At 29.0% G+C, this 24,139-nt stretch overlaps 3 protein-coding genes across 4 annotated transcripts; 2 read left to right on the top strand and 1 right to left on the bottom strand.

Moving 5' to 3' along the window:
* Nucleotides 1–3,309: 3,309 nt before the first annotated feature.
* Nucleotides 3,310–10,098, top strand: LOC111615003 (poly(A) polymerase beta-like; the record flags this gene model as incomplete). Its single annotated transcript, XM_023356379.1, has 19 exons — nucleotides 3,310–3,671; nucleotides 3,761–3,827; nucleotides 3,936–4,017; nucleotides 4,108–4,217; nucleotides 4,336–4,389; nucleotides 4,671–4,782; nucleotides 6,204–6,293; nucleotides 6,380–6,518; nucleotides 6,617–6,689; nucleotides 6,776–6,981; nucleotides 7,076–7,129; nucleotides 7,224–7,337; nucleotides 7,425–7,525; nucleotides 7,854–7,987; nucleotides 8,093–8,233; nucleotides 8,315–8,512; nucleotides 8,587–8,703; nucleotides 8,811–8,870; nucleotides 9,490–10,098. Coding segments are annotated over 19 exons (2,292 nt in total), but the record flags the coding sequence as incomplete, so codon positions are not given.
* Nucleotides 10,099–14,049: 3,951 nt separating this feature from the next.
* Nucleotides 14,050–18,431, top strand: LOC111615001 (potassium channel subfamily K member 6-like). Its single transcript, XM_023356372.1, has 5 exons — nucleotides 14,050–14,409; nucleotides 16,861–17,004; nucleotides 17,469–17,680; nucleotides 17,753–17,939; nucleotides 18,008–18,431. The coding sequence occupies exons 1-5, from the start codon at nucleotides 14,196–14,198 to the stop codon at nucleotides 18,262–18,264; spliced, it is 1,014 nt and encodes a 337-aa protein (XP_023212140.1). The 5' UTR covers nucleotides 14,050–14,195; the 3' UTR covers nucleotides 18,265–18,431.
* Nucleotides 18,432–18,828: 397 nt separating this feature from the next.
* On the bottom strand, nucleotides 18,829–22,811 carry LOC111614999 (cyclin-dependent kinase-like 4). Of its 2 annotated transcripts, none has more exons than XM_023356370.1 (10): nucleotides 22,711–22,811; nucleotides 22,285–22,483; nucleotides 20,908–21,029; nucleotides 20,770–20,842; nucleotides 20,605–20,695; nucleotides 20,333–20,530; nucleotides 19,834–19,916; nucleotides 19,700–19,759; nucleotides 19,465–19,593; nucleotides 18,829–19,391 (listed from the first exon to the last, which is right to left on the bottom strand). In XM_023356370.1, the coding sequence occupies exons 1-10, from the start codon at nucleotides 22,728–22,730 to the stop codon at nucleotides 19,254–19,256; spliced, it is 1,113 nt and encodes a 370-aa protein (XP_023212138.1). In that variant the 5' UTR covers nucleotides 22,731–22,811; the 3' UTR covers nucleotides 18,829–19,253. The 2 variants fall into 2 exon arrangements, with proteins under 2 accessions (XP_023212138.1, XP_023212139.1); XM_023356371.1 differs by having other exon boundaries at nucleotides 18,832–19,376.
* Between the last annotated feature and the right edge of the window lie 1,328 nt (nucleotides 22,812–24,139).

The raw sequence follows: 24,139 nt of genomic DNA, 5'->3' as shown, positions 1-24,139 counted from the left end.
ATCCGTGAATGGGTTGACAGACAAAAAAGTTGGGGAATACCTGATTTAAATCATGATTTGGTGCAGTTGTTTACATAGGAAGTCAGACCATCATTTGAATATAAATGGTGTAGGTATAAAAATGCCTAAAAGGAATTTAAACATTTTTCATAATAATCATAGATATAAAGCTTAATATATTTAACAATTATTTATTAATCAATACATGTACTGTACTAGGTAATTATTATATTTTCTATAGTGCTGAACAAACCTCATTTTGTTTCATATGTATTATATAGAAACTGCTCTTTTAATTTCAATTAACATGCATTACCATAAATAATAAAGATTACAGGATATTTACTCAAAAAAATTCACATTAAAATTCATAAAACATGAACATTCATACTCAAAAATCTGGAATTGCTAAGAATGTCTTAACATAATATTAGATTGGCAGTGTGGTTTTTTCCCATCATTAAATGCTGATATAACAAACACTTTGTTTTGAATTTGATTTAAAATCTTGAAAGACTTTATAATAAATTGATCAACCTCATTTAAAGATAAATTAGAAATATTTTAATAAACACAAATTTTTTAAGTCTTTTATTGCATTATTAATTTGTTTAATTGTATGGAAAGCTATTAAAGTAATTACCTGTTACTAAAAAACTTGTCAGCTTATTTAAATTATACTAATTAGTAATTAATATGAAGTCGATTTGGCTTGTTTTTCTTCTCTATTCTACATAACTTGTCATCTGTTGAGTAACTGTCTGTCTTACATAAATCAGTAAATCTGACAGAAGCATGTGTCATTCTATGAGCAAAAAATTGAAGCTGATAATTTTTAGCTATTAGGAAGCAAATTCTTATATGTAAAGGATTTTAGAATGTGTAATTAATTAATAGTCATTTAGTTAATTTGTTATCTGTTTATTTAATTCTTTGCCTATAATTTTAGTTTAAATTTCTGATCTTTACCAGTAAGCCTTGTAATTTCTCTTACATTTTTTATTCTGTCAAATGCTAATAAATAGAAACCTCAATGTAATTAAGATTACAACATTTCTACATTGCAGTATATTTTAACCTCGATTCAGATTTTGTAATTGCTGACAAGCATGGGTTGATTATAGCTGTACTTATTTTAGGAAGGAAAAAAATAACCAAGTTGTGTTGACAGTAAATTTCCACATAAACAAGTTGTGAATTGTAAAACCAAGTGTTTCTGTAAATAAAATTATTTATCACTGTATAAAGTAGTGTTACTGATATATATTCCAGAGTAAACATAACACAGTTTAAAAGTCTGAAGCTCTTTATCATTTACAGTATTAGCCCTGAAGTCATAATTGTTTGTAATAATAAAAGTATTTATCGTACATTGATTTTTGAGATGATGATAAAATCTAAATATTATAAAGATTATATATTTGTAATATATATATGTAATATATATATATATATATATATATTAACTGTTACAATAGTAGAGTATTGCTTCATTTAATAAATATTCCTTTTGAAAACTACTCAAACTGTCAAAATCTGTTACTTTCAGCTTAAAAATCTTAGAAATATTTTTAATACTCATACTTTCAAACATTTTGGCTTATCAAGGATAAAAATGTCATTAAAAACTTTGTAGAGTCTGCAAATATTAAACATTATAGGCTCGATGATTCAAACCATCTCCACCAAATGCCATTATCCCAAATGTACTTTACAAAGCTTATGTAATTTTTTTACTCATGTTCAAGAGTTTTGACTTAAGAAAAATCAACAGCCAAATTTATCCTCTATCTTTCACTGTTATCATTTATATTTTTGTTAGATAAATAAATTATTATTAATCTTCAGTATGGGAATTTTTATAATGTCATAGATTGCGTAAGATTAAACATAAATTTAAATATATCTGGATTATTTCTGTTTTCTAAGTGTATTTTTAAATATTTAAAGAAATAAAATAATGAGAGAGTTAAAAATTTAAATGTGATTTAAAAACAATTCTGCTATTACCATAATTTATACATTAAATTTTTGTAAAATTTCCTTTATCTATATGAGTATTGATTTTAATATTCTGAAATCAATGTACGAGTACAGCCATTGAACTTATAAGTTCAACTGTAAACCAGTTTTGTTTCAATAGAAAGGATCTTACAGGAAATGATTCCTAGTGGATATGGTGAATCCTTGATATTTTGTAGTTGAGTGATTGTGCTCTAAAAATCTCCATAGACATAAAGTCAAAAAGCAAATAGTTTTTGAGTTAGAGTGTCCAAGATGTAAAAATATATAATTTAAGCACAAGTTGTGAAACTCCAAAACTCTTTTCTTTCAAAATTAAAATGTTTTTGGTAGTTATTGATGCTCAACACATTATCTGAATACTTTGATGGAGAAGTTATCTGTTATGCCATATAAGTAGTTTGACTCTTGTGCTCTTATTAACTACAATGATAAGAATATGTGTGTATAATATACATCATTATACACACACATTTGTATCATTGTATTTAAATATTCTCACTTTCAACTTTTAAACAGTTTAGATTATTTTACTGTATTACATTACAACAATAGTAATTTATGTGTTTTGATTTTGCATTCAAAAGAATACTTTTGTCAGTTTCAGTTTTTCAAAATGAGAAAAGTAATAATAGAACTAGTACAATATTCTCCTGGATACAATTAAGATGATAATTTTAATTTTGATATTTAAATTTTATTATTCAATTGTTATTGTACAAGTTGAGCCAATAGGCTAAATGCATATTATTCAATTAGTGTTTCTTTAATTCCATAAATCTTATATTTCTTCATCTTTTTTTGTTGCTATTTCCTGTTATGAAAGAATACACAATGATAAAATTTTAGTCCTTGAGCATTTATTCCCATTTTTCTATTAAAAAATATGTTGCTAGTACAACAAAATAAATTTATATGCTTTTACAATTTTTTTTGTATAATTAACCATTCAATTCACATTCAAAACTTTCAGAAGATATTTTACAATTTACAAACATCAAATTGGCATAGTAAGTGTTAGAAAGAGAGGCAATATTACCATGTTTAACTCAAAAAGTATTCAACTTATAAAGTATTAGAACAATTTAATTTGTTTTCTATTATAATTATATTGTAAATTAAGCTAAAAGTCTATTTTACTTATCTACATTAAGCCAAATGTGAAGTAAATGTCAAATTCTTGGCATTGGTCATAGTAGTAGAATACAGTAGTATATTTCTAAATGTAATAGCATTATATTCTTTTCAGAATACTAGTTTCCTTTAATTTTTACTATATAATACTTTTTCAATTACAGTCAGTGGTCCAACAATTCAGCAATTGGTCAAAGCTTGCAACACTTGCAGAATAATAGTAATAATCGCCATCAAGAAAATAATAATGCTAGTTCAACAAAAAATTCTACATCCAGTAGCAGTAGTAGCAGTGGTATTAGTAGTGGTGGAAGTTGCAGCAGCAGCACCACCACCACCAGCAGCAGCAGCAGCAGTAGTAGTAGTAGTAGCTGCAGTAGCACAAAAACATGTGGAGTTACATCACCCATCAGTACAGCAGGACCAAAGCCAATTGACATACAGAGAACTAAAGAACTTGAAGAATCGCTAAAACAGTATGGCTTATTTGAATCTGATATGGAGTTAGATCATAGGTAAGATTTCAAATTTAATATGAATTTTAAAAAATTTTAATATGAAATTTAAATAATGTCATTTACCTATTTGTTTATCTGCTTTATAGAATGGAAGTTCTCAGCAAAATTAATGAATTGTTTAAACAGTGGATCAAAGACATAAGCATAAAAAAGGTAAGAGAGAATATATTGAAGATAAGATTTTTTTAAAGACCATTTCTTGCAATTTGAAATTTTAAATCACTTATGATTACAATTGACAACATACTTTTGTTAATTTAGAATATGCCACCAAGTGTTGCTGAAAGGGTCGGAGGAAAAATATGTACTTTTGGTTCTTACAGATTAGGAGTTCATACTAAAGGTAATAGATATTAACTTTCTTTAGTTTAAAATTTTGACAAATACTTTATGTATGTGAGAAAAAATATAATGTTTTGTTCATTTTCTGTAGGTGCGGATATTGACACACTATGTATTGCGCCAAGGCATATTGATAGGTCAGACTTTTTTGGTAGTTTTGTTGATCTTTTGAAACAGCAGCCAGAAGTAAAAGACCTTAGAGTAAGTTTATAAAATATATGTGTATTTATTTTAAATTATACTAAAGTTAACTTATGTAATTTTATTTAGTCTTCTTTTATAATTTAATTATTAATCTATATAAAAACTTTACTTTTAGTCAGTAGAAGATGCATTTGTACCAGTAATCAAAATGACCTTTGATGGTATTGAAGTAAGTATATCAAAGCTATTATATTGATATAAATTTAAAACATTAAATAACTTGTTGAATAAAATTATTTAATATAGAATTTTTATTATTAATAGTTACTAATAGTTCAGAACTAAGTAATGGCTATATATTGAATAAAAAAATGTTTTTTATTTAAAACTATTTCTTATAAAAGCTTTATGTACATTGAAAAAATAGTACTTTAAATATTTATGATTTCGTTTTGAAAACAAAATACATTTATTTAATTATTCATAAAATATTTTTAAAAATTTTTACAGTTGGATATGCTATTTGCAAGGTTAGCACTGAAAGATATATCTGAAGAACAAGAATTAAGAGATGTAAATCTTCTGAAAAACTTAGATCCAAAATGTGTTCGTAGTTTAAATGGTATGCTAATTTTATAAAATTTATCTAAGCATTTTTTGGCTTTAAAAATTTAATTACATTTAGAAATTATTTCATACAGTTAATGGTTTTCATCTTTTTATTGATTAATATAAGTTCAATTATGATAATCATAAATGATAGCAATTTCCTGTGTAGTTCGTGTCTCAAAATAGTCAAATAATAACATACATGTAATTATTATTGGGTTGCAATTTGAAAAAGATTGTAGACCTATAATACTTGCTTGCATCTTGTTCTTTCTATGTTCTTTGAGAAAAAAAAAGCACAAAACTACTGTATAGAACTTATCATACAGGAACACATTTGGTGAAAAAGATAGACTTTATTTTGTACAACTTTTAAATTATATACAAAGAATATGCACTTTGGGCTATTTTTCCCCTGTATACCTATAAATTTTCACTGTTGTCTTCTGTCTGTCCTTCCTTACTTAATCTCAAGAACAATGTTAGATAGACAAAAGTCTAGACCTGATATAGAAAGTTTAGAGGAAGGTGGCCCCAATTAACTATGTATGAACTTCTGGTTTGGACTGGAAGTCGAGTTATTTCATTTCAAGAATTTTCTGTTAAACAGAGTTAGATAGATGACTGGCATGACTTTATTGTTAACAGGAAAACTATGATGTACAGGGGCAAGACACTATTAAAATCAAGCCAATATTTTAAATAAATCAAAAATAGGATTAAAAATTGCAGCTTAGTATTGTGATGATGTCACAATAAATAATTACTCATTGTGATTTTGGATTTTAAATAAATAATCTATTTCATTAAAAAGAATTGTTATGCTTTTATTATAACAAATAAAAATTAATAAGTATGTTAACATATAAGGATCATTTTCTTGATGTTATAACAAAAATATTGTAACATTTGAAAAACTGCATGTATTTATGCATTGCAATTTTATGGGTATTAAAGTTGTCTGTTTAAAAACTGCAATGTAGCACAGTAATCAACACATGGCATAACTCATTCATTTATTCCAGCTTTTGTTCAACAAAAGCTGGAATAAATGAATGAGTTATGCCATGTGTTGATTACTGTGCTACATTGCAGTTTTTAAACAGATATAAAGATACAACACAGTTTCGGAATATGGAAGGGTATTAAAGTATTATAGTTACTTTATATATATCTGTATATTTACCACATGCACATATAATTGCCAATACGCTGTCATGGAAAATTCCAGATAAAAAAATTATATAACAGAATATAATTTTCTATAAAAAAAAATAAAAATTTTTATGATATTATTTAGTAAAATGTAAGATTAATTTTACTGTGTTAGGATATTGTTAAGATAGTAACTTTAAAGAAGATTTGCTATAATTTTTCAATAAAATCACAAAACTTTATGTAATAACTTAAAGAAATTTAATTTGTTTTGTATAGGATGTAGAGTGACAGATGAAATTCTTCATTTGGTACCAAATAAAGAAAATTTTAAATTAGCATTGAGAGCCATTAAACTTTGGGCCAAAAGTAAGTTTTTTTCATATTTAAAAAGTAATCAAAAATTTTCTATCAAAATATTCTAACTTCTGATCCATTTTTTCTTCTCTATTTAGAACATGGTGTATATTCCAATGTCCTAGGATATTTGGGAGGTGTTTCATGGGCAATGCTGGTAGCAAGAACTTGCCAGTTATATCCAAATGCAGTAGCAGCTACATTAGTTAATAAATTTTTTCTTGTTTTTTCTCAATGGTAAGTATAATTTATATAGTTTTTATAACCAAAATGTGAAATTAGTGATAAATATTTAATATTTACAAAAATTAAATTAAAATTTTTTAAAATTTCAGGCCTTGGCCAAAACCCGTTCTTTTAAAACAACCCGAAGAAGCTAAGTTAGGATTTTCTGTTTGGGATCCAAGAGTAAGTAGTTTTACAGCTTATTAGATAACTTTTTAGTTTCTACCTGTAATAAATTAATTATAAAAATAAAAATTGTTTTTTCCTAGGTAAATGTTTCGGATAGGTTTCATCTTATGCCTATAATAACACCAGCCTATCCCCATCAGAATTCTACCTTTAATGTGTCTTTATCTACTAGAATGGTCATGAGTGAAGCTTATAGAACGGGATTAGCAATCTCTGATGATATCATATTGGGAAAAGCAGATTGGAGTAAATTATTCGAACCACCTAATTTTTTTGGAAAATATAAGTAAGTAGACATTTTTAGTAGTAGGAAGTTTTGGCTGGACTTCTAGTTTCATTCCTTTATGTGTTATTAACTTTATAAAATAAATTTTTTCCAGGCATTTTATTGTTTTAATTGTAACAGCATCTTCTAAAGAGCATCATTTGGAATGGTGAGTTAAAATTTCTTCTTTGTTTGTTTTTTTAAGTTGATAGTTTTATTTATTTAAGAAATTTGTAATAATAAATCTCCATTAAATTTTACAGGTATGGTTTAATTGAGTCTAAAATCAGATTACTAATAGGAAATCTTGAACGTCATTCCTGTATAGAATTAGCTCACGTAAATCCAGAGTCTTTTACTCCAATAGAACAAGATCCGTAAGTCATTATTTAAATTTTTTTTGCGCATTCATTTATTTATTTGTTAAAAATAACATACTAATTGTCTAATGTTATAATTAATAGAAATGAAATCCAATCCATGTGGTTTATTGGTTTGAAGTTTAAAACTGTTGAGAGTGTTAACATTGATCTCACTTCGGATATTCAGTTGTTCACTAATACCGGTAAGTTGAATTTGACAATAACATAAACATTTGGATTTTTAAAACTAATAAGCAACAGTATTATAAACATACAGTACATTTTCTGTAAAAAATGAACACTTCAAAAATTATGAAGGATATAAAGTGTACAAACTAGGAATATTGGTTTGAAAAATTAAGTTGGATTTTTATGGGACAGTTTGTAATTAATTTCTTGAGAGCATTTAGATTTTATTATAGCAGTATTTGTTTCATCAGTTTCTAAAAGTTAGCAAATTAGAATTATTAATTAATAAAAATATTTTAAAAACATGAATATTACTGACAGGTTTTTCTTTTTCTTACATAGTAACTCATCAAGCTTTGACCAACTTTACCTTTAAAACTGGTATGAGAATTGAAGCAAAACATGTAAGAAGGAAAGAATTGAGTAAATATTTGCCACCAAGTATTTTAAACATGCATAAGAAAAAGGAGAGATCAGTAAGACATTGATTTTATAAATGAAATTAATTCATTATTTTATGCATGGTTGATTAATCAAATATGAATGCATTATTAATTAATCAAATTATTATTTTAATTTAGAGTGCCACGCCAAATTCAACCCCTCAAAGTAGTCCTGGCACAACACCTACTTATTCAGATAGAAAAACAAATTCAAATTTGAATTCAAGTATCATGTCTTCGGACAGTAATGCATCACTTCCCGGAAACAAATATGATAAGGTAATTTCAACTAATTTTGTAAAATATTTTGTATATATTTTATATATTATGATTCTAACTTTGATTTATTTAATTTTTTAGGAAGATTCTACATCACCTCATAAAAGAAGAAGAGACTCTGGTGATGGTGAAATAGAAGTGAAACGATCGCGATGTAGCGAAACCAGCACGCCTTCATCTTTTGCGTCATTTGGAATTGCATCAAATCAGTCTGATGTAAGATTGCCTTTTTTAGAGAAGACAAATGAGGACTCTGAAGATACAACTAATGACTCACAGGTACAAAACGAGTCTATAACAAAAATTTAATTTAAAATAAATAGAAAATAATTATTGTGATTTACGTTATCTAGATGAGTACAATGGATGTATCAATTACTACATCAGAGTGCAATCCACCTCCAGAAAGAACGCTAACAGAATTTGATGATACAAGTCGGTCCTCTAACATCAGTGTAGAGCAAAATGAAGTATAACTGTGATTTTGTAATTTTTGTACAATTAAATAAATGTTCGTTTTTTTTACCAATTCTTGTTTTTTTTGTTTTTTTTTATTTCTTTTCCTTTCTGTTAACAGAACAGTAATTCAAATATCCATAATCATCAGTCGGTTTCGAGTGTAATTTCAGACAGAAAGGTAAGTGAGTTTATAAATTAATTAACTCCTCCAAAATGGAATTTATTGCAACATTTCATGTAATTGTGGAAGATATAAGTATCAAAATTTATCATTATCCTTCTATTCTTTTATATTAAATTTTAAAACATCATATTTTGTATGAGTAAAGCCTGCTATAATATGCTATTAAAAATATAATTATCCAATGAGGACAGTTGTATCTGTTTGTATTCCTCCCTTTTTGAATGTGTTTGTTATGGCTCCTGATTTTGTGACGGACAGAATTGCGGGCTTAACTCAAACTGAATTTGTATGAATAAGATTTTATATATGTACTTATGTTTTAGATGCTGCTCCAGGAAATGATGTTAGTATGAGTTGGAGATATAAAGTGAACGATTTAAATTTTCTGGGCATTTACAGTGCAGGAAAAATCGTTACGCCTGGTATCCTAACTCATCTAAGCTCTAATTTCTTTACATTATATTTGTGAGGGGTATTATTCAATGTTAAATTAATTTTGAACTGTTGTTGTAGATCAACAAGATCGTAAAGCAGCTTTAAACAACTCCTCACATCCCATATGAAACTATAACATGCTCACTTTTCCGTATGTATTTTTTTATTGTATTTATAGAGACTGCAAGGTGGAGACATCTTGAGAAAAACGGATTCCAACAAGCCAAAGAATTCCATCCCGCTCGATCTAAAGTGAAATAAAAAATACAGAAATCGAAACAGCGGGTGAATCCAAATCCTTCCTAGCTTACAATGTTTTAAAAAACCCTCTGCTGGAACAGAGGCAAAATAAGACCAAGATGCTGTAAGTATAACGTTGACAACCAAGCAGTCTCCGTCGGGAAGGATTCGTGATGTCTACCCCATATGCCCTTGTCTCGTGGGCTATGAAACAAGTGGAAAAAACAAACAAAAAAAAACTATAGGTAAAAGTACCGTGCATGGGGCCGCGACTTGAAGCAGCTGAGGAGAAGCGCATGTCGTCTTAATTGATATTGAATTCAATACATCACAGATTATATATATAAACCAAAATATATATATAAGTAAATATGTAAAGGTCATTCTATCATCAGTGTTTTGACAGTAACCAAATTTTTACACTTAACTTTGTTTTCTTTTACAAGTTGTATTGTGGAAGGGGGGATCTAAGCAAATAAATTGAACAGATTTACCTGATGTATAGTTTCTCTTTCAGTGTGAACTAATAAAGTTTCAAGTAGCCGAATGTTTCCTTGTATGGGATGGTGTATACATTTTTTTTAATTATTATATATCATCTGTATCGCGCCACTTGGAGGATTATATATATAAATATATAAAAGAAAAAAAAGACAGGAAAAAAAGATCCATTGAAATTTTTTTTGTGATTGCACATCTTGAACTCCAGAGAAAATGTGTAATTAATCTCTTGGCATTCAAACAGATTTTATTGTAGCATTACTTATGTCTTGTCATTTTTAAAACTTAGCGAATTGGAATTGTTAATTTTTTGGATAATTGTCAGTTTACAAAATTCAAAAATGGTAAAAAAAATATTAAAAATATTGTTTGTATAATGCTGTGTTGCACAACTAGTTTTTAAACTGTAATACACTGTAATATACAGCTATTAAAAAAATAATAAAGTAATGCAATTACTGGAAACTTAACAATTTGATTTTCATATTTTAAATTTCTTTTCTACATAAAAGGATTTGTAAAAATCAAGATAAAAAAAAAAAGAGACTCTCACATTCCAAAAGCCAATACACCATTGTGCATTGGCATCAGAAGGAGCTTCTCCACATCAGAGTCACAAAGATCACCACCCAGACCACCATCACCACCAGAAGGCTGCTCATGAGAAACGTCTTGTATCCGGCCCACGGCTCAAGCCGCACGCTCAGCTTGGACTTGGAACCCGTACCGCACTTGCACTCCGTGCCCTCCTGCAGGCAGGAGCAGGGGCGCCTCTCGTAAACCCTGACCACCTGCCTTCCCGTAAGAGGACCGCCGTTGCTCTCATCCCGTGACAGATCCACCGCGATCTCTCTGCTCTTTGCATCCCGAGAGCCTCCCACAGTCATCTGTTTTGGCAAACGATTATTTGGATTAGTTTAATTTTAAATACATACAAATCTAACTTACATAAATAACTACCACAGACATAATGTTAACTAACGTTTTGACTTATCACACACAGTTCAGATTATACTGTACAAACAAATTTAGTTTTATTTACACATTAAAGCTACACATAAAGCAAGAGGAAACACTACTTACAGCCCCACATTCATCTCCAGTAGTGTGCATCTCGACGAGTTACAGGGAACTAAGATGGAAATCCATTGAAGGATGCAAGAGGACCGATTATCTTTGCCTTCCACAATCGTTTGTGCGTCAAACCGGAAAATATATTTTTAATCCTGCCCAACATCCGTCCAGACGTGTTTATTTGTTCCAAACGGCGGATATTGTAAAAATAGATAACTCATCTGTATTTAACCTACTTAGTTCGCGTATACGTTAATAGATGGCGCCGTGGAGATTTTTGTTTTCAAAGATTAAGGTTTAAATAAGCGCCACCTGTTGGCTGTTAGTTTGGTTTTTGAAAATCGGAAGATAGTACTGACGTCACTTCCTGTTTTCAAACCACACTTATTTGTAGATATTTTATAATTGGTGTATTACGAAATATTTCATCGGAGACGAAGTTAAGACGCTATTTTAATGTCGAAATTGCTCTGCGGTTGAATAAATTTACATTGAAATCATCCAATCGCGTTCTCGGTTTTAAATTTAAATATAATTAGAACAATACATTGGACCGAAACCGCGTGAACCGACGTTTTCGCTTTATGACGTCACGGTATTTAAGATTTCGTCACAATCGGCTTTCGACAGATTCGAAGTCTTCGATCGTGAAATCGTTAAAAATTTCGTAAATAACCGATGGCGTTTCTGTATCTAAAAATATAACTGGAAGATTTGTTGTTTTTTAATCTGTCAAGATTAAAGATGATAACTGCTCGTTTACGGAGTTGAATGAACAATTAAATAATTCCGTAGACTTTAAACTTTGTTACATTATTTTTGGAAATTGTTAGAATTAGATCATTTATCCGCGAAAAACATTGTTTTAAATAACCCTGAATACGTAACTACGAAAATCGAAATAAAAAAGTCATGTTGCCAGCTTATAAATTTTAAAAATATTGCGAAAATTTGAATATAAATTTAAATAATTCCCCCTCAAATCTCATTAATTTCATTTGAAAAAAAAAGTTTAAAAATTTAAACTTTAGATTTAGAAAATGATTGACGAAAAGTATTTTAAACAATTTAATTACGTAATCATCGAATACCATTTCGTAAATAAACAATACACGTGCCGAACATGTGTAAAAAAAAAAAACAAAAATAATCAATTACACGACTTTCATTTAAGTGCTGCCAATTTCACATTTTAAAGAAAATTTAAAATTTATTTTATTTAAGTCAGTTTTAAGAACCGGTTTCGTTTCGCGAAATCAAAAAATTTAAATTTACGATAATAAATTCTCGAATGAAATATAATTAAACGATTAAATTACGTAAATACTAATTATCTTAAATGTAAATAAACAACCCACGTGTCGAACACGTGTAAAAAAAAAAGAGAAACAAAATAATCAATTACGTATCGTTAATTTAAGTGTTGCCAGCTGACCAAAAAAAAAGTTGGAAATACGTCACAGAATTTAAAAATATAAATAAAACTTTTCAAGAACGAACGAATCGATAGTAAAATAAAAAGAAAATATCTTCATTGTGAAATCTAAAATAAACTTTCATTAGAATCATCCGTCTTGTTGCACGACAGAAAATGTCTTTTAGAAATTATCGTTTGATCCACTTAACGTTAAATTCATCCGAATTTTTAAGTTAGATAATTACGTTTGACATTGGCTTTAATTATCACTCAGAAAGTTTCTATCTAATTATCATTATATATATATATATATATTAAGTCAATTTATCCTTATTCCGTGTAAGCGATAACAACGTTTAATTATATTTATCTCGTCTCCGAATTGAAAATCTTTGAACATCACGAGCACTCGCACCATTTTCTTTTGATCTCGTTCCGATTATCGAGAATAAATATGGCGCGTTTAGATTTTTATTTATTCAATTCCCTTAAGAAAATACATCGAATTACTCGAGAGTAATTTTTTTTTATATTTAAAAATAAAAATAAAAAACCAAAGAGGATATTTCTCGCTAGAAATTCGAGTTCTTGCAGGCTCCATCTTCAAGGTCGTTGGCGAGACCTTGAACATCGACCTTCTTTCCCTTTAAAAAAAAGGTATAAATTTAAAGTGAAATCTTTCAATTTTCTAAGCGACAACTTTCTTCAATAATCTGTATTTTCGGGTAATAAATAATCAGAAATACCGAAACATGGACCTAATATATATATGGTAACGCGCTGCAAATTCGAGCCAAATGTTTATAAGGATTAACTTTATTGGCCTGGCATTTCTGGTGCCCAGATCTTAAGAAGCACGTTCATATCGTAATTAAGGCACACTAACCTTAATTTTTCGTACTACGGACGGACAGCTGGCCGGCAAATAGAAATGGATAATGTGTCAAGGTCAGGCGATTAGATATCCGAGAACCTAATTCTAAACGCTCCTTCGTCGGCAGCCAGTTCTGGCCGGCTTAAATTGAATTAAAAGGTTGAAAATTTATATTAACTTTATTGTTATTATTATTAAGAAGGCTAATATTGAAGAACCTGTAAGAAATAAAGCTCTAAACAGGCTTCAACTGTAAATTTACCTTTATTTAAGGCATTGTTATAGATTGATTAAGAGCCTGGAGAAAAAACCAACATCTATCGTGTTTTTTAGATGTTTAGCGAAGGCTCAAGTTGGGAATAAGCCTGTAACGGATAATAAGGCTAAGTAAGGCGTTACAGATTGAAATTAGTCACAACAAAGCGAATTATATTCCGTAACGGAGCTCCTTTTATTTAGTAAAAGCTGGTAGTTTATTAAGGCTGGAGACAGGCTAGAGCAGGCGTTATACATTAAGATGTTTTGTATCTTGCTGGCCGGAAGAGGAAGGAGAACGATGATATAAAGTACCGTATTAATTAACTCCTCGAGTTAGCCTTAATGTAAGGAGCCTTATTTAAAAATAAAAAATTATAAAACGAGGTTTCGTTTACAAAATGAAAAGTAGCGATAAGAGCGAACAGGCGCAGTGAGGCGAGGTGAACGTCATCGATCACAGATCGAGCACATACTATTTCAGCACCGAGATGTGCCCGTTCTAGATTAAACCGGATCGAAAATGATCGAGAGTCATAACAGGGCTCACGAGAAACGAATATTCTGTATCAGAAGAAGTAACGCGTTACTCTTATTACTCACAGTTTTCTATGTGTTGTATTTAATAATCGGTGGAGCCATTTTCATGAAGAGCGAAGGGCCCGTCGAGATCCAACTCAAACAATCGTTGTTAACTTTGAGGAACGAATTCGCCAGCAAACATCCCTGCGTAACGGGTAAGTAACACTGCGTAACAACTAATTTTCAGCCTAATTTGTTACTATAGTAGAGATGACAAACCGGCCAGAGCCGGTATCATCGCTGAATGAACAGTCAGATAACGTTTTGTTGGGTAGCATATTGCAGGGATGCGAATCCGTAACTGTTAATTTGGTTTTTTTATTTTTAAATTGAACACGTTACGAGAGCCATTTATGGAAATGATTCAATTGAGTTATAAAATTTTGATACTTTATCATAAATTAATGATGATAAAGCAATAACCTTATCTAGAATTTCAACTGAGGTATCAATTAAGGTGATAATACTGTAGGTTCGAATCTGGTTTAATGTCGGAGAGCCCGAACACGGATTCACCAGCATTTTTTTCCATTAACAATATTGATCCGTGGGATATTAAGGTTTAATAATAGGCTTTTCAATCATCACTTAACTCTACGAGAGGCGTTCAGAGAATCGTGGCTCAATGAGATTCAAAGCAGATCATTTGTCTATGAGAAGTACTGATTTAGTTAAACGATAGATGTTCGGTGAGTCATTTGGCTCTACTTTAGACGTTCAAATAAAATCATTTGGCTTAACGAGAAAGTCAAAACGGATCGTTTCTCTCTATAAGAGACATTTGACTCAATGACAGCTCACTCAGAGCCAAATGACCTTTCTAAATCTTATCTAGAGACAAATATACAAGAAATTACTCCAAGTTTACATAAAAATCTATAAATAAACTTTATAATTTACAAAATATTTATTAAATTTATGTTATTCGACCTAATTATTTTGTAAACTATGGCCATAAAGGAAAGCGTGTCACGGTTTTTACTTTGGAAGAGTGAGGATAGCGAACGAACCTCGCCCTCCAAACTGTAACAAACCTTCAACTTTATATTACGAAACGTAAATAACTCGTATCAAGATATAATAAATAGTTTATATCATTTTTTAAATAAATTCTGGGGCTTAATAGTATATTTATTTTGTTTAACGTTTAATTTAAACGTTAATTTTTTTTTCTATATTTGATCACAAAGGCAGGAAGTTTTATCTAAGAGGAAGTGTTATACAAGTTGAGATAAAACTGTGTGAGTTTATCTAATTAATAGCTATTATAAAACGGCTATATAGTAAATATAGTTTCAGCTGTGTATAATTGAAAAAATAAAGAAATTAGTTCGTAAATATGCCAAGTGAAGGCATATTTGTGCATTGTCTGTAATGTAATTCCGATTTGAAGGCACAGATGATCTATTTATAGAAGGGGCATAGTTCCTGTTTATGTTATAGAGCTATGGTGCTTAATATAAAAGACTCTCTCCTTCAATAGGAGCTTTGTATATAAAGTTTCGTAGTTAATTATAATTAGTACGGCGGTGAAAATTCAAAATGGCTTCCGTATCAGAACAAATAAAACAAGTTAAATTTCTGGTTTGGCTTCGGTTTTATACACTAGAAACAGTGTCAATGCTCCCGTTTTCCTGTATTATCCAATTATATAAATATATAATTTTCCCGTAATTTAAATAAGGGAGATACAGCTATTGTGATCTCTATAGAAATCCTATAGAATGACTTCCCCTCCTGGTTTCTTTTTACTGTTATGAGATCTCTACACAAATTACTTTCAGTACTTTAAGGTTGTACACGTGTATTTATAGCAGTACTGGGAAGCGGGTATTGAAAACACCCTATAGAAACGTAGAATTTCCTCATAAATATAAATAGCCGGCATCAACAACAACGGTCACCTCTAAACAGAAGTCACGTTTTAAGGAAAGAAATGAATACAAAATAACCTCCAAACAACATCCATTTTTGATGTCGTTTCCCACAGTTTTTGAGTATTAATTAATAAACCACAGAAATAAACCTTATATATACATACGTCAACAAAAGAGGAAAGAAGTTACACCCTGGCATAAAAAATGGAAACCCCGTTAGAGAAAGTAGCGCAAAATGGAGAAAACTCCCCAAAGCAAAGTACAGATATGTTAAAAGTGTTAAAAAAAAAACTAAATAATCGCCATAAAAATTCATTAAAATCGAAGATAAAAAATGTCACAAGACACCAGACGAAAGTGGCGATTTCGCATCGATATCTATGAATTGTGCAAAACTTCGCTATACGTCTGTACTGATGGTGTGTAACCGCTGATCTATGGACCGATCATGCTTCGTGTACCGGCACGAACATTCGATTTTTAAAAAAAATCGGATAAATAAATAAAGGATTTAACGCGCTCTCGTTCTTTGTCCTTCGTTTCTTATCATTACTCACTTGGCTCTACGGAGAGAATAGGAGAAGAGGAGGAAAGGATAATGACCAGTCGTTGCACCTTCTCGATTAACCTGTTCTAATTTTATATATATAATTTTTTTTATTAAATAAAATACTGTTAATAGATAAGATTATAAATTGAATTAAATAATATATATTTTTTTTTAAATAGAGGAAGCTCTCGAACATCTTATAGTTTCGGTTGTTAACGCTAGAGATCAAGGGATAGTCGTCATACAGAATGTCAGTGACGTCAGAAATAAATGGGATTTCGGCGAATCGATATTTTTTGCTACTACTCTTATTACTACAATTGGTAAATATTTGTTTCGATGTCTATGATTTTTATAACTTTTTTTATTTTTATATATATTTTTTAACTGTTGACTTATTATTTTTTTAAGTTTTAAAAGTAAATATAACCTAAATTTAGATTTAATTGATAAATAAAAAATACTTTTATCTTATTTAAGTAATTATAATTAAATAAATCAACAAAAAAATATTTGAATTTTAAAATTTACCAATAGCGTGGGAGTATTTTTTTAAATGTGAACGTTTAAATTCGAACTTGAAATTTCGTCCACGCTATTGGTAGATTTAAAAATTCGAATTTAAAATCTATCACGCTATTGGCGAATTTACCAATATGAAGGAAATTTCGAAATATTCACCAATTTTACGAAATGTCTTTGAAGCTTAATTTTTGAAATGTAGATTTTATATTTAAATTAATAAACTATATTGTATATTATAATGATTCTTAATTGTTTATTCCAGGTTATGGCCATGTTACGCCATTATCAAATTTTGGTAAAGGATTTACAATTTTATATTCCGTTTTTGGAATTCCATTAACGCTCATCTTACTGGCGGCATTTGCGGAGCGACTGATGCTACCGGTTCTAATGCTGTTAAGATTGATGTTTGATGCTCTACACTTAATTATGAGACCTTTCTTCATCCAGTTCCTTCATCTCATTGTAATTGGGGTGAGTTAAACCTAAAAATCTGAAAGTGAAAGCGAGAGAGGAAGGTTCTGAAATGATTTTTCTCTTCCACAGACCCTAATTGTGGCATTCCTTTTCATTCTTCCATCTGTACTGTTTACTTATCTAGAACCCAACTGGGATTTTCTTGATAGTTTCTACTTCTGTTACATATCCCTCACTACTATTGGATTGGGAGACTTGGTTCCCGGTGAAAGTCTAGGATTAGATTACAATAATCTATACAAAGTTTTCACTTCAGGTGAGTTTAGTAGTCTGTGTTTCCGTTTACTAGAGATTACATTGCGTAAACATGACTTTTATTTTCAGTTTATCTTTTGGTGGGTTTGACTTTTATGGTAATGTTCCTCAGTCTGGTAGCCGAGATTCCGCAGCTTAATCTAGGATTATTATTCTTGAAGAAAGGTGATGAGATTACGGACGATCCGGAACAAATGAGACTACCTTTACAGTCTAGTGATAAGTATCAGAGGTATCTTATGCCGCAAACTACCGATCAAATAAAGGCGTCGGTGCTGATAAATCAGTACGATTCTTACGGAGATAAAAGTGTCATACAGCAATAATGGGCTGTTGTGTAAAAACAGCTTTTTTCTTTGTTCTTTGATGTGTAGGCAATGTCACAATGCACCCAAATGCTGAATTCAAAATAAAATATTCTTGTACATAATGTGTTAATGATATTTAAATAAATCTAAGCTGTTAAAATTAATAAAAAATATTAAAAGTTTAGGTTTTAAATTTTGTATAATAATTTAAATTGTTTATACAAAAACAAAAACGAATGTAAGAAACTGTAAATATGTGTAATTTTAATACAACTGAACTGTAAATATTTAATTTTATTGGTATTGTGTCTGTATTTTGTATGTGTTAATAAAACTTGTATTATACAATTCTTTAGAGTTAAATTCTACAATGTTTCTTTACATTAAATAATAAATTTTAATGACTAAGTGCTTAAATATTATAGCCATATGCTGTAGCAATTCACTACTAATGTTGCAGCTGCAATGTAAATTTATCTCTTTTTATTATGTTTTAGTAGAACATAATCCAACCTGAGATCTATATAATATTTTAAAATATTGAAAGAAAAATTTTTAATGTACATATTTAATTATACATAAAATGCATATATACATGCTGTTTTTTTTATAAACAATTGATATGTATAATTAACTATCTTGAGCAATTATCATTTAACATAGCAATGTTAAAAATACTGCAAACTTAGATAAAAAATTTTATACCGTAATAAAGTATGTAGAAAATCAAATCTGAAATACACATGAAATCAAACATTCAAAAATCATGTTTATATTAAGATTCTATTACTTCTAATAAATAAATATGTATGATGATTCTTTGCAAATGATGACAACAGGAAGAAAATAAGAGCAGAGGAAGCATTAACAAATATGCAAAAACTATCAGTTGGTGCATATACAGTTTATGTTAGTTTTTTTTTACAGTTCCATCATCATCTGTAACGATGGTGTGGTACTAAGGTAGATTCCTTCTTGTAAGTACCATTTCTCAATTGTCCGCTTTGTCATATATTAGGAAGTGGATCGTATTTACGGAGCGTTCGTGAATGTAAATGAGCATTCCTTTCTGGTGTTGCTAATGCACCAGGAAAATTCGATAACTGAGGAAGTATGGGCTGAAGACCACTCTGCAAAAAATGTCGCTTTTTTTCCCATAAAATGTAGTTTAAAATTCAATAATTAATTTTAAAGTTAGTTGTATTAAAATATATTTACCTTTTCTCTTCTGATTCTACTTTGCATGATTTCTGGCTCTAGATCACTTATATTTGCATTATCAAAATAAGAATGTTTAAGTAACTGTTCACACGTATACCTCATTTGCGGATCTTTATCTAAACATCTCTGGAATTTTGATAGAAACATATTTTTATGATTTCAAGACTACAAACTTAAACAAAAAAATGTTATGTTTATAAATAAATACAAAAGATATTTAATTCACTTTTACCTTTAAGAAATCCAGTCCTTGCTCATTCACTGAAGGAGGCATTTTGCTTTCCAAACTTTCCTAAAAATCCAAAGTATTTATATAATTTAAATTAAAATACATAAATACACACACATATATATTTTCATATTTACTCTCGAATCAGGTTCTGGAATGTTAACTCCGGAGAAGAAATCATTAGATTTGAATATTTGTATGTGTCTGGGAATAAGATTTCCTATAAAAGAAAGCTTATTTGTAAAAAAAGTCTTAAATATTGATTGTAATATCATTGTAATGTTGTGCTGCAACTTATAATCATATTTTAATTTCAAAACTGATTTGAGCTTTCCATATCTGATCTCAGTTTTCATCTAACTTTGTTCTCAGGATTATGAAAGGATGGTCAACAGTGGGAATTTACAGGTCTGCAATTTTAAAATTGCAGACCTGTAAATAAAAGTTAGTCAAATCGCAAAACTAATTGTCCTGCCATAATTTTGTTTTTATTACATTGTGTAAGACTTATATATCATATAATTTTTTAAGTAATATAATATCAAATCTATACTGATATATACATTTATATCAGTAGAGATCTAATATTGTATTACTTAAAGTAACTTAAAACAGTAAAAGTAACTTAAAACATACCCAGAGTTTTGCAGATAAGATATAATTGATCAACATCTGATTTTCCTGGCCAAAGAGCTTCACCTTTCATTAATTCTGCTGTTACACAGCCTATTGCCCAAACATCTACAGCAGGACCATACTGAGTGTCCCCGACAAGAAGTTCAGGTGCTCGATACCATCTGGTGGCAACATAATCAGTATATTTTTCACCTGGATCTAAATAATATAAATTATATTAAATAACTTTAAAAGTAAAATTCTAAATAAATATAAAATAAAACTATACATACTCATAGTTCTAGCAAATCCAAAATCACAAAGCTTCACAATTCCTTCTTTGGTAAGCAAAATATTTTCTGGTTTTACATCCCGATGTATACACTAAATTATATTTTAAGATTGTTTTTTAGTGAGTAATTCATAACAGAGAAATAACAAGACTTGATAATGCTTACATTATGCATGTGACAGAAGTTAATTGCTTGCAATGTTTGCCATATAATTCGTTTTGTCATGTGGTCTGGAACACTATAATAATTATTTATTAAACATTTTTGCTTAATCGATTAAATATAAAACCTTATAACACTTACCCATTAGTATGTTTTTCTAAGATATCTAAAACAGTATGATCGCAATATTCAAAGACAAGATGAAGTTTTCTTTTCCTTCGAAATACTTCAATCAAGTTGACTAGATTCACATGCTTTAATTGCTTTAAAAGATAATTATTACTTTATTACAAATAAATTAATTTTATATTCCTCAAATACTATTCATTTTTAATCAACTAAAGTGATTATTATTATTATTATTGTTATTATTTTTCAACTCTTCCTGCTCTGTAGACATTAAGAGAGCCTTTTCAGCAAATCCATTATGAATTTGGCCAGACCCACAATAGGGTGGCCAGGTGGTGAGGAATGATATATCAACCCATATACATTTAATTCTTCAATCCACAGTAGTACCACCTTAACTACTCAGCCATCTGGCTGTCAAACTAAAGTGATTCATAATGTTAAGAATAGTGACAGTAATAATAAAATCAATAAATTAATCAAGAAGCAGTGAAAATTTAAACGTAGATTTATTTTTGAAGTAATCACCTGTATAAAACAGTTTTAATAACAGAAACTAGGCAGTTTTTCTGTCTAAACACAAACTAAAGAATTGAGTTGAAAGCGCTATCGAGTCATTAATATTGCTTTGGGGCAATCTACAATTTGACACTACCATAGCCTATGGCATAAAAAAAAGAAGAAAAATTGCACATGCTTGTACTAGCAACCTTTGACACTGTCATTTTAACTCCACTGTATTTTGAAAATGAAATCACGGATGCCCTGATTTTTATTATATTTTAAATTTCCTTGGTTCATGTTATGTAAAATGACAAAGTTTAGTCAATATTGACCAATAAAATTTTGGGAATGAACTCAATTGCGTAAACCATATACAAAGGCTTCACTAACGCTCTGCCTCAAATATGCTAATAAATATTAATTTCTTGTCTTTACTTCGACAAGATCAAGTTCTACGAGTTTCTATATATAATATGAATGATTATAACAGGAATATTTTCAAACAGATAGATTTTTTTTTTAATTTCATCAAATTACCTTCATGTTTTTATCTGCTTTTTCTAAAAACAAAATTCATCATATTTATAACTTAAAAAATAGTGTACAAATATATATAGAGCTTTTGTTCATTTAGAGATATTAAATTTCTACTAATATGCTCTATTTATACAATACTTCAAATAACATATGTCCTACAATAAATATTACATAATTAATCAATGTAAAATCGAGTAGTTAGGCCACTTTATCACATGACAGATAGCATCCAAATGACACAGATAAAGTACATTTCTCACAGACACAGCAATAAGACAGATGTCATATTTTAAGCAATTTCTTGAATCAGAAAGATAAAAATATAAGAAAATTTAAAAAAATGCTTACTTTAAGCATACGAATTTCACGCATGGCGATTTTTTTAATGAGCGGATCGTCTTCAGTTTCAACATACTTTTTCACAGCAACAATTTGCCCATTTTCCCGCCTGCGACATTTAAACACAACTCCATAGGAGCCTTCACCAATTTTAGATATCTTCTCATATTTCTCCATTATTGGTTGGTGAGGATAATATTTATATTTCCTATTAAAATAAAAAATTTAAGCTATATGAATATAATTAAGAAAATATTGATAAATGCAATAACAACACAGTACCCTAAAAATCAAGTAAATTAATACTTTAAATATTTTTAAAAATTATCTTTTTTTCAGTATATTTCCAAAATGTGAAATGTGTCATCAGCAGGAAATAGTGGAAAAGGGGAAAAATAAAAGTAAGCTTAGAAGTGAGCTAATTTAAAAACATACCAAATTAATATAGACTGCATAGAGTGATGATGTAGAAATAATTAAGAGAATAGTAAAGTAGAATAATGAAGTAGAATAGTTCACATTTCTTAAAGAGAAAGTCATCCAATCGATTGCATTTTCTAAAACCAGCGTCGATTCTACTCACTATTCCGTCTCATCAAATCATTCTCCTGTAAAAAGGATTTGTTTTTTGTAATCCAAACAACCAAATCAATTCATTTTTTTTCTTAATATAATTATTCATGATCATTTAATAAACCATACTCCGGTATGAACAAATAACGATCCTAAAATATTACAGAGAAAAAAGTTTTCATTACAAATTTCTAATTTTCACTTTCCTTCTTCTAATTTTAGCATTAATAATAATAAAAAAATAAAATGTATATAAGAAAATGAGAGATTGCAGTCATAACTTTATTAACTGTAAGAAAATTACAATTTATTAGAGTAAAAATCTTGAGATCTTTGCAACTTTCAAGCCTTGCTGACTCATCTTCTGGGTATAAATTGTTCCAAAGAGTAAAATATATATATATACATTTAACTGTTAAACATCTTCAGGGCTTTACCTAAAATGTTTTAGTATGCAAACATTCCAGGTAAAGCCCTGAAGATGAATTCACTTCAAGATACATTCCAAGTAAAGCACCAAAGACTTGCCTTTGGGACTTAGAATGAAATCATTAAAATCTGAATGCAAGTCTTGGATTCTAAAGATTTTAAGATTTTCATTCCAATAAAGCATATTTTTCTTGTAATTTTATAAATTTCATAAGGATAGTTTTCATTTATACAATTGAAAATACATTTTGAAAAGTTACAGCATTTTATTAATTCATCATTTAAATAATATGTAATTATTATTGACAACATTTAATATTTATAAGTATAAACTTTTTGAAAATTACTTTAAATTCTATAAAATTTAAATGAATAACAATATAAACTGTAGCTCAATGTTCAGCAAAGACAATGACTGACAATAATAACTATTAACTATAGAAACAAAAGTAGAAATTTCCATGGTAATTCATAATAGCTATAATTTATAACAGCAATTTTCCTTTCTGCATGTTTTTATTTATTTTTTTAAAAATTTACACAAAATTTCCATAATTATCTTTTAACTCAAGCCATTTAATTGTAGCATGTGGACAATAACAGAATTCCTATAAAAGTAAATTAAATATTTTAACTACGTTCACTTACAGGGTAACTTCGTACAATAAAAATAGTAACGTAAGTTCCGATTTTCATCAATTTGCCTTTAATAATCTATGGAGAGAACGTTCTAGTTCTTATTTTACTTTGGACTGCAAATTAATCGGGATAAGAATAGCCAAAGTTGCCGTCGGTATTATACGTTGGCCTCCTTTTCTAACGGCATATCTTAAGAATGTATATATATATCATTATTCTACAT

The sequence above is a fragment of the Centruroides sculpturatus genome, unplaced genomic scaffold, assembly GCF_000671375.1.
Source record: "Centruroides sculpturatus isolate CEXI.00-Female unplaced genomic scaffold, Cexi_2.0 scaffold2300, whole genome shotgun sequence".
In the NCBI taxonomy this organism is placed as follows: Eukaryota; Metazoa; Arthropoda; class Arachnida; order Scorpiones; family Buthidae; genus Centruroides; species Centruroides sculpturatus.
This window is presented reverse-complemented; position numbering and strand designations above follow the sequence as displayed.